Source organism: Podarcis pityusensis (assembly GCF_964106645.2).
Source record: "Podarcis pityusensis genome assembly, chromosome: 9".
Classification (NCBI taxonomy): Eukaryota; Metazoa; Chordata; class Lepidosauria; order Squamata; family Lacertidae; genus Podarcis; species Podarcis pityusensis.
This window is the reverse complement of record NC_138034.1, coordinates 20,354,035-20,362,197: the sequence shown is the minus strand read 5'-3', so window position 1 is coordinate 20,362,197 and position 8,163 is coordinate 20,354,035. Positions and strand designations below refer to the sequence as shown.

General features: G+C 41.7%; 1 protein-coding gene across 2 annotated transcripts in view; it reads left to right on the top strand.

Moving 5' to 3' along the window:
- Positions 1-7,926, top strand: part of PDGFRL (platelet derived growth factor receptor like) — a 19,730-nt gene extending 11,804 nt beyond the window's left edge. For both annotated transcript variants that reach the window (XM_081020141.1, XM_081020142.1), the window contains exons 3-6: positions 1,738-1,889; positions 3,590-3,883; positions 4,904-5,043; positions 6,970-7,926. In XM_081020141.1, coding sequence (XP_080876267.1) covers positions 1,738-1,889; positions 3,590-3,883; positions 4,904-5,043; positions 6,970-7,158 — 775 coding nt within the window. In that variant the 3' untranslated portion in view covers positions 7,159-7,926. The remainder of the gene's footprint in view (positions 1-1,737; positions 1,890-3,589; positions 3,884-4,903; positions 5,044-6,969) is intronic.
- Positions 7,927-8,163: the final 237 nt, after the last annotated feature.

Genomic DNA, 8,163 nt, shown 5'->3' with positions numbered 1-8,163 from the left:
AACAATGTAGAATGGTAGATTTGTAAAATTGGTCCAACTCCCTGGAAAATAGCCATTCCATTGTGGTGGCCGTAACCAAGATTTAAGGTGCACTTGGCATCTAGTTTATATAGCTGAGTTTCTAACTGGTTTTGATCCCATAAATCAATATCATCAACAGTATTAACCAGTGACATTTAATTAGGAGCATCTGCGGTGCTGGGTCTCATTCTCTTTACCACACATGATGAGTAAGTGTGCTTGGTCCTTAAATTATGTCATTACTTTGTCATTATGTTATTCCATCCCATTCATTTCAGTGCAAAGAAAATGCAATACATATGACAGGGGAGGCGGGTAGTAATTATTTCATGTATGGGCCAAAAGCAATACCAACAGTGAATACAGTGATACCTCGGGTTAAGAACTTAATTTGTTCTGGAGGTGCTTTCTTAACCTGAAACTGTTCTTAACCTGAGGTACCACTTTAGCTAATGGGGCCTCCCGCTGCCGCCGCGCCACCATCGTGCGATTTCTGTTCTCATCCTGAAGCAAAGTTCTTAACCCGAGGTACTATTTCTGGGTTAGCGGAGTCTGTAACCTGAAGCGCCTGTAACCTGAAGCATCTGTAACCTGAGGTACCACTGTATTGATTGTATTTGCTAGATTGATTTCAGTTCTGGACATGGGATGAATAAGTGAACAATGGCAGTTTCTGCTACCATTTCTGTTTCTGTTGGAATTCTCCAAAATCCTTGCCTGGGTGTTTTGTACGGTATATTGAAGTCCAGCAGCAGAGGTTGGCCTGTGTCCACTTCCCTCTGTTGCTGCCAGCATTCAAAACTCCCATTGTTCTCGGCGCATTTTGCGACAGGGAATTTCATTAATGCGAGCAGTTTCTGAGCCCTGAGAGCAGTACTGTGCCTAAGAATTCAGATTAAAACTGCCACTGCTGGAACGAAAGGAGGACGTTTTTCTGCCTCCCGACTTCTAGCTACTTTCTGAGGACTGGAGAAGGGACCCTCATAAGAATATTAAGGGAGCGGGCAGGGGAAGTATGGCTTTGTTTTTTGCAGTCTTCAAATGAGAACTAGACCGTGTGAAAATTGAACATAAGATTTTAGTCGAAACAAAATAAAAAAATTCCTTCCAGTAGCACCTTAGAGAGCAACTAAGTTTGTATCTGAAGTTTGTATCTGACCAACCTAGTTGGTCTCTAAGGTGCTACTGGAAGGATTTTTTTTATTTTGTTTTGACTACAGCAGACCAACACAGCTACCTACCTGTATAAGATTTTAGCTGCAGCTCATTCATTTTCAGTTTCTTGTTATAAAAAAAGTGTGCCTAGACATTCCATTGTTGCGCCCATAACCTAGGTTTAAGGTGCCATTTTGCTCCTGGCTTTCATATCTCAGTTTCTAACACTGGTTGGTGATATCTTGAAGAGAAGGAACATGGGCTTCAAGTCCCCATCTCCACTTCCCCCTGCTGCAGCCTTGGTGGTGACTCTTGCTCCTGGTGCACCATTTGCACAGTGGGTAGAAGATCCCTGTCACTGGCGCCATTAGGGCCGAGTTCAGACCATCATTCTGAACTATGGTTAACCAGACCTTGATTTATAAACCTTCACTTGGCGTGTCATGTGAACCCGCCACTAGCATGTTGCCCCAATAAACTTTGCCATGAACTAATGCAGTTCTTGGACTGAAATGGTCCTCCATAACCTTTGACTTTGTGCTTTCTCTTTGTCCTTGCTAGCATCAGGCAACATGACAGATATGGGCAGCTGATTCTGGCAAATGCCACTGCAGCAGACACTGGTCAATACAGCTGCTGGCTCCTGCAATGCAGTGGCTACAATTGCAAGAAGGATGAGACCAAAACGGGCTCAACGTACATCTTTTTTGCAGGTAATGGAATGGCTCATTGCTTCCAGAGGTAGAAAGGTCCTTCCTTAATGCTATCTTTTTTTTCATCTTTGCACTTCACGGTATCCCTGTATCGAGTGGGCAGCAAGTGTTTCTGATAGTGCAGATTATACCCTCTTTTGTGCTCATTAGTTACATGCTCATTTTTCAAAGCAGTTCATTTTTTAGCACTGCTGTATTTGGGTTTGCGTATGCAATCAGTCATCGTCTTTTGGTGATACGTTATCTTACTTAAGCTTCTTGTTTACACTGAAAATATTTTATTGGAGATCAAAGCAAGTTAAAAAAGAGGAATGTTTAATTAGTGCCTGCTGTCTGTTTTGTAGAGAAAATTTACAGTCAGCCACATTATGGTTATTTAAGGTGTGCAGTGGTGGATGAAGTTAAAAAGTCACTGCATGCACATCATCCCTTAATGCAGCCTTCCTCAAGCTGTAAGTTTTGGACTAATTTCCTCACCACTGGATGTGCTGCTTGGAGCTGATGAGACATCTGACAGGTACCAGGTTGGGGGGTAGGTGTCCCTAATGAATAAGCAAGATAAGGAGCAATAATGTGAGGTGAAAATGCACTGCGTAAAGAGCGGTGATTGAACTAGGATACCAGGTCTACAAATCATGATTGGTACAGATATGGGGCCGTGGGTGGTGCTGCGGTCTAAACCACTGAGCCTCTTGGGCTTGCTGATCACAAGAATGGCAATTCGAATCTGCGGGATGGAGTGATCTCCCGTTGCTCTGTCAAAGCTCCTGCCAACCTAGCAGTTTAAAAGCATGCCAGTGCAAGTGGATAAATAGGTACCACAGCAGTGGGAAGGTAAACAGCATTTCCGTGCACTCTGGCACTCATCATAGTGTCCCGCTGCACCAGAAGTGGTTTATTCATGTTGGCCATATGACCTGGAAAAGCAGTCTGCGGACAGACGCCATCTCCCTCGGCCTGAAAGCAGAAATGAGTGCTGCACCCCATAGACTTAACCGTCCGGGGGTCCTTTACCTTTTACCAGTACGGATTCTGATCAGAAGTAGAGGATTCTAGGTGAAGTTAGTACAACAGCTCAGTTTGAAAAGATCTGGTTATTTTAAAAATTCAGAAATGCAGTCACCATTCTGAGACTTATGCTGGAAGGATTCTTTTAAAACTGCATGCAGTGTGTTATGGAGGCTGCATTCGCAGTCTGAGAGGCCCTGCTGAGCACATGGCCACATTCAATAAAGGCTTAGTGATTTGGGGCTTAGTGTTTAAATTCAATTGCTAAGTATTTGAAATCACAACTGAAAATGTAATTCTTGCAGAGGTACTATGGTTGCCTCTCTCACTAGGTCAGGCTTGGATAACTTGTTATCCACTTTTCATGTATGCCAGTCTTCATGTGACTTTGGGGTGTGTGTTTCACAAGGCTCACTAGTCTCCCAAGAGTGGTTTGTTTACCCCTGAGATAGATCGGGCATTTGTTTACAGGGGACATGCAAATTAGAGATGCATTGAAGCCATTATATATTTAAATTAGTTCATTCATTTTCTTTTAGAAAACTACTCTTAAAGGTAATGTTATTGTTGGTAAAAATCAGATTTCTGCTAATAAACCATTTCTCCCATTATTGATGTTTTTGCTATGGTGCTGGTTAAAATGGTAATGACTGGTGCGTGATTAATATCCATTGCCTTGCTTCTTCCTACAGATAAAGGGGAGCTCTTCGTTCCTTCTGCCAGTTATTTTGAAGTTGTCTACCTCAACCCAGATAAGCCAGCGGTAGTTCCTTGCCGAGTGACCAGCCCATCAGTGAAAGTCTCATTGCACCAGGAGTTCCCAGCCGAAGAAATCCAAGTGGATGGAACCAACATTATTTATGACGTGAAGAAGGGTTTTATCTATAAGCATCCAACATCCGATCACAAGGGAGTGGTTTACTGCAGAGCAGAATCGTGGGGAGCACCTCAGATTTCCATCAAGTACCAGTTGCTTTATGTGGAAGGTAAAAAAACTAACCGAATGGCTCAGGCTAACATCAAAGCAAGTTATACTGTACACTCTCGCAGTGCTTTAAACTGGCCCTGAGTAATTTCCCACACAAGTTAACACAGTGGTGATCTGTGTTTATGGTGATGTGGGTAGCGCTGTGGTCTTCTGCCAACCTAGCAGTTCGAAAGCATGCCAGTGCAAGTAGATAAATAGGTACCACTGCAGCGGGAAGGTAAATGGTGCTGGTTTCCATCACGGTGTTCTGTTGCACCAGAAGCAGTTTCATCAATGCTGGCCACATGACCCAGAAAGCTGTCTGTGGACAAATGCCGGCTCGCTTGGCCTGAAAGCGAGATGAGCACCACAACCCCATAGTCACCTTTGACTGGACTTTTAACCATCCAGGAGTCCTTTACCTTTGCTTTACCTTATGGTGAACTACCTAGGTACTCAGGTTTATACTGAACTACTCAGGCTACTTCACCACAAGCAAAACACATTCAAATGTGTTTTCTGAAGTCAGCCAAGTAAAATTATCAGCGTAGTGAAACTTTCCAAACCTCGAGTGTATATCTGTTTTGAAACTGAGGCGGAAGATAGCAGTTCTCTGTTATCTTTATGCAATACCTACATTTTCCACAAGCTATGTTAAAGAAAACTTAAAACCAAGGGAAGTCTTAGAATACTACAGTAATATATCTGCACCAACAAATAATTTTGCCCTCAAACAGCAGTTGCAGCTAATTTGTGAGCAAATTACAAGAGAGTTGTGTGTCTGTTGGGTGGGGTTGAGCAATAATGAATTAAAAATGGATTTTGAGTAGAATTTTAAATTGTCAATATTTTTTTCTACTCCCTGCGTAAATGTTGTTGACAGTAACTTGAATGCAACTATTAGCAGCTGGTGATCTTCCATGTTGTGGAATTTTCACTTGCTGATTTCTACAAGTCAGGCTGGTCCATCTGCAACCCGGTAGGCTATTAAAAATGTGGAATCACTTTTTATTGTCTCTCACCCATCTCTTTGAACCAGTCCCTAGTGGCCCGCCTTCAACTACAATCAAAGCATCATCCAGTACAGCAGAAGGTGGTGATGATATCAGTGTTCTGTGCACAGTTTTGGGGGAGCCAGATGTAGAAGTGGAGTTTAATTGGATATATCCAGGGCAAAAGGTAAACTGCTGCTTGTTTTCTTATTTCTCTAAAAAAAAAACCAAAATAGAAAATGACATGAATAGCATGAAATTTTGGAAGGCATGAAAACAAAGCTTATTCGCTACAAAGTTGCTAAAGTCTTGAGAACGATGCAGGCAGAGGGTAATGTTGACTGGTAATCTGTTTTTTTCCCCCTGCCACTTTTAGCTTGGAAAGATTATACACAAAGGCCTGATTTGGCCCAAAATTGGCCATCCATATTTTGGATAAGTCTATGCCCCAAAAGCCTAACAAAAGGACTACTATAAAGTTATCTACATGAGTAGACACAAGGGGACGTGGGTAGCGCTGTGGTCTAAACCACAGAGCCTAGGGCTTGCTGATTGGAAGGTTGGCGGTTCAAATCCCCGCGATGGGGTGAGCTCCTGTTGCTTGGTCCCAGCTCCTGCCAACCTAGCAGTTTGAAAGCACATCCAAGTGCAAGTAGATAAATAGGTACCGCTCCGACGGGAAGGTAAATTGTGTTTCTATGCGCTGCTCTGGTTCGCCAGAAGCGGCTTAGTCATTCTGGCCACATGAACCAGAAAAACTGTCTGCGGACAAACGTCAGCTCCCTCGGCCAGTAAAGCAAGATGAGCACCACAACCCCCGAGTCGTCTGCGACTGGACCTAACGGTCAGGGGTCCCTTTACCTTTTACATGAGTAGATAAGGAATATGCTTTACAGAGAGCGCTTATCATTATAATCTATCACAACATTTTTCTACTAGGACATCCTGATAAAATTTTGAGGGTTATTTTCCTTCTGCACTTTGATTCTTCACCACTAGATTTTAGAAAATCAAGTTATATTCACCTACTGTTCTGTAGAACAGTAATTGACCCTTTCGAGTTTCCTTTTATTTTTCAATATATTATTGTAAATTCACAGATTAATATGATTGTGAAGCTGCTGGTGTACACAGTTATTACAGCAACACAAACTCTCATCCTGTCTCAAAGCATAACCCATGCCATCAGTTTAGCAATATGTGGCTACTAAAATTGATTAGTAACACAATAACATTGATTTGTGGACATTTCCTTTATTTTGTGTGGTGATAGTGGGCATTAGGATAAAATGCAATTTGTTCCAAAGCCTCTTTCTGGTTCTGAGAGGTGGTAGAGTCAGTTGTTTGCAATATGGTGCTTGGATATTTTGAATATTTTTACCACAACTGTGTCTGAAGTGGCACAGTTCTGCCCCATGATCTCTCATGCATAAATCCCACTAAAACCACTTTAACTCTTGACAAAACAGATGGCAGGACTACATACCAAATGTCTGAAGTTCCACCCACTGCATGGATTCAATTAACTTTTCAAAGGTGGTATTTAAAAGACTTACATCTTTACATCCTTGATCACCTTACACTGGTGAGTCCCAGACTCGGCTGTACCAAATAATCTGGACCCAAAAGAAATCATAGGACCAGTTTTCCCAAAGGTGTTTAAACTAGACAAAATACCATTAAGGAAGTATGGAGGATGTTGTATTAAGGCTGTAATCTGCTGCCACACTTTGCTGGCCTTACTTCCAGTTAAACCTGCCTAGCTAGGATCTGGCTGCATGTCACATATAGGTGCTAAAATTCCCCAGTAAATAATCTTCATCTGGCATGAATACAAAGAGAGGCCAGCCTTAAATGGTCATGTTTCCCCTTCAGATTAAAAGGGCAGAAACAAACAAGACAGCCCTAGAAGCAGCAAACACATCTTTCATTGTATGGGAACAGCTGGGATTCTTATTGCAAAACCAGCAGCCTCGGCATCTTCCGCAATAGCTCTGCCATTCAGATTAAAACTCCTACACTAGCAAGTAAACCACTGTTAATAAAATTAAGTACTGTGTTTACAGAAATGCTTCCAATGAGTATCTCATGTTAAGTGTTTTCCAATCATTAGTATGAAAGGCCTGTGGTTATCCAAGACTCTTGGAGGCTGATCGACAGAGGAATTGGTCACACCACGAGAATTTCCGAGAGCCTTATTACCGTTGAAGATTTTGAGACCATTGATGGTGGAAACTATATTTGTATAGCTCAGAACCTTCGAGGACAGACCACAGTAGCTGCCTATGTTGAACTCATCTGACATATTGAGCTCTCGGACAAGACGGAACAGGAAATGTATTGCTGGACTGCTTCTGGCAAGCTTTGCCTTCAGAACTTGAGATAAGTGGAAACAAATCTTAATATAATTCATTCTTACTTTAGAGCAACACAAATGCAAGCATGTGGTTGTAAATGAGGGTTATTGTGCAAGTGTAGCACAAGGGCTTAAAAACCGAACCAGGAACTAGAATATCCATCACTCAGTGTTGCCTCTCCCACTCAAAGTGGCCTTAGAGAAATGACCGTCCTATCTTCATTATGGAAACACTGAATTACCACACAGGGTTGGTTGCAAAAGGGTGCTAAAATAAGTCTCCATCACATTCCGAACACTAAAGCACTATATAAATGCTAAGCATTAAATATAACTCAAGTCACTTTTTAGGAAATATACATTTCAAAGCCATAATCTCACAATATTCTTTTGTCATTAGGAGATAAAAGCTAGCTAAGTTAACGTTAAAATTAGCCTTGCGCTTTAATTTGCACACATGAAAAGTAAATAAATATCACTTGTAACATAGATGCACATGTCTCCTGGTAGCTTGGAATGTAATGCTTAGTTTGCTCTGTAAAATTTATTCCCCCTGCAGAATTAGTCATTGTAAGTTTTGTAGAAATTGCAGTACAATATATGTGTTTTAATATGCCATCTTTAGGTATAATAGACAGCTGCAGCCTGAATGGTTGATGTTGTTGTCATTTGTAAAATACGTATCAAACAAATAAAATACTCTGCAAGTTTTAAGCATTTGTAGATTTAATATTAAAAGTAGTTTTCTTATATTTATACAGTAGTACCTCGGGTTAAGTACTTAATTTCGGAGTTCCAGAGGTCTGTTCTTAACCTGAAACTGTTAACCTGAAGCATCACGTTAGCTAATGGGGCCTCCTGCTGCTGCCGCGCCGCTGGAGCACGATTTCTGTTCTCATCCTGAAGCAAAGTTCTTAACCCGAAGTACTATTTCTGGGTTAGCGGAGTCTG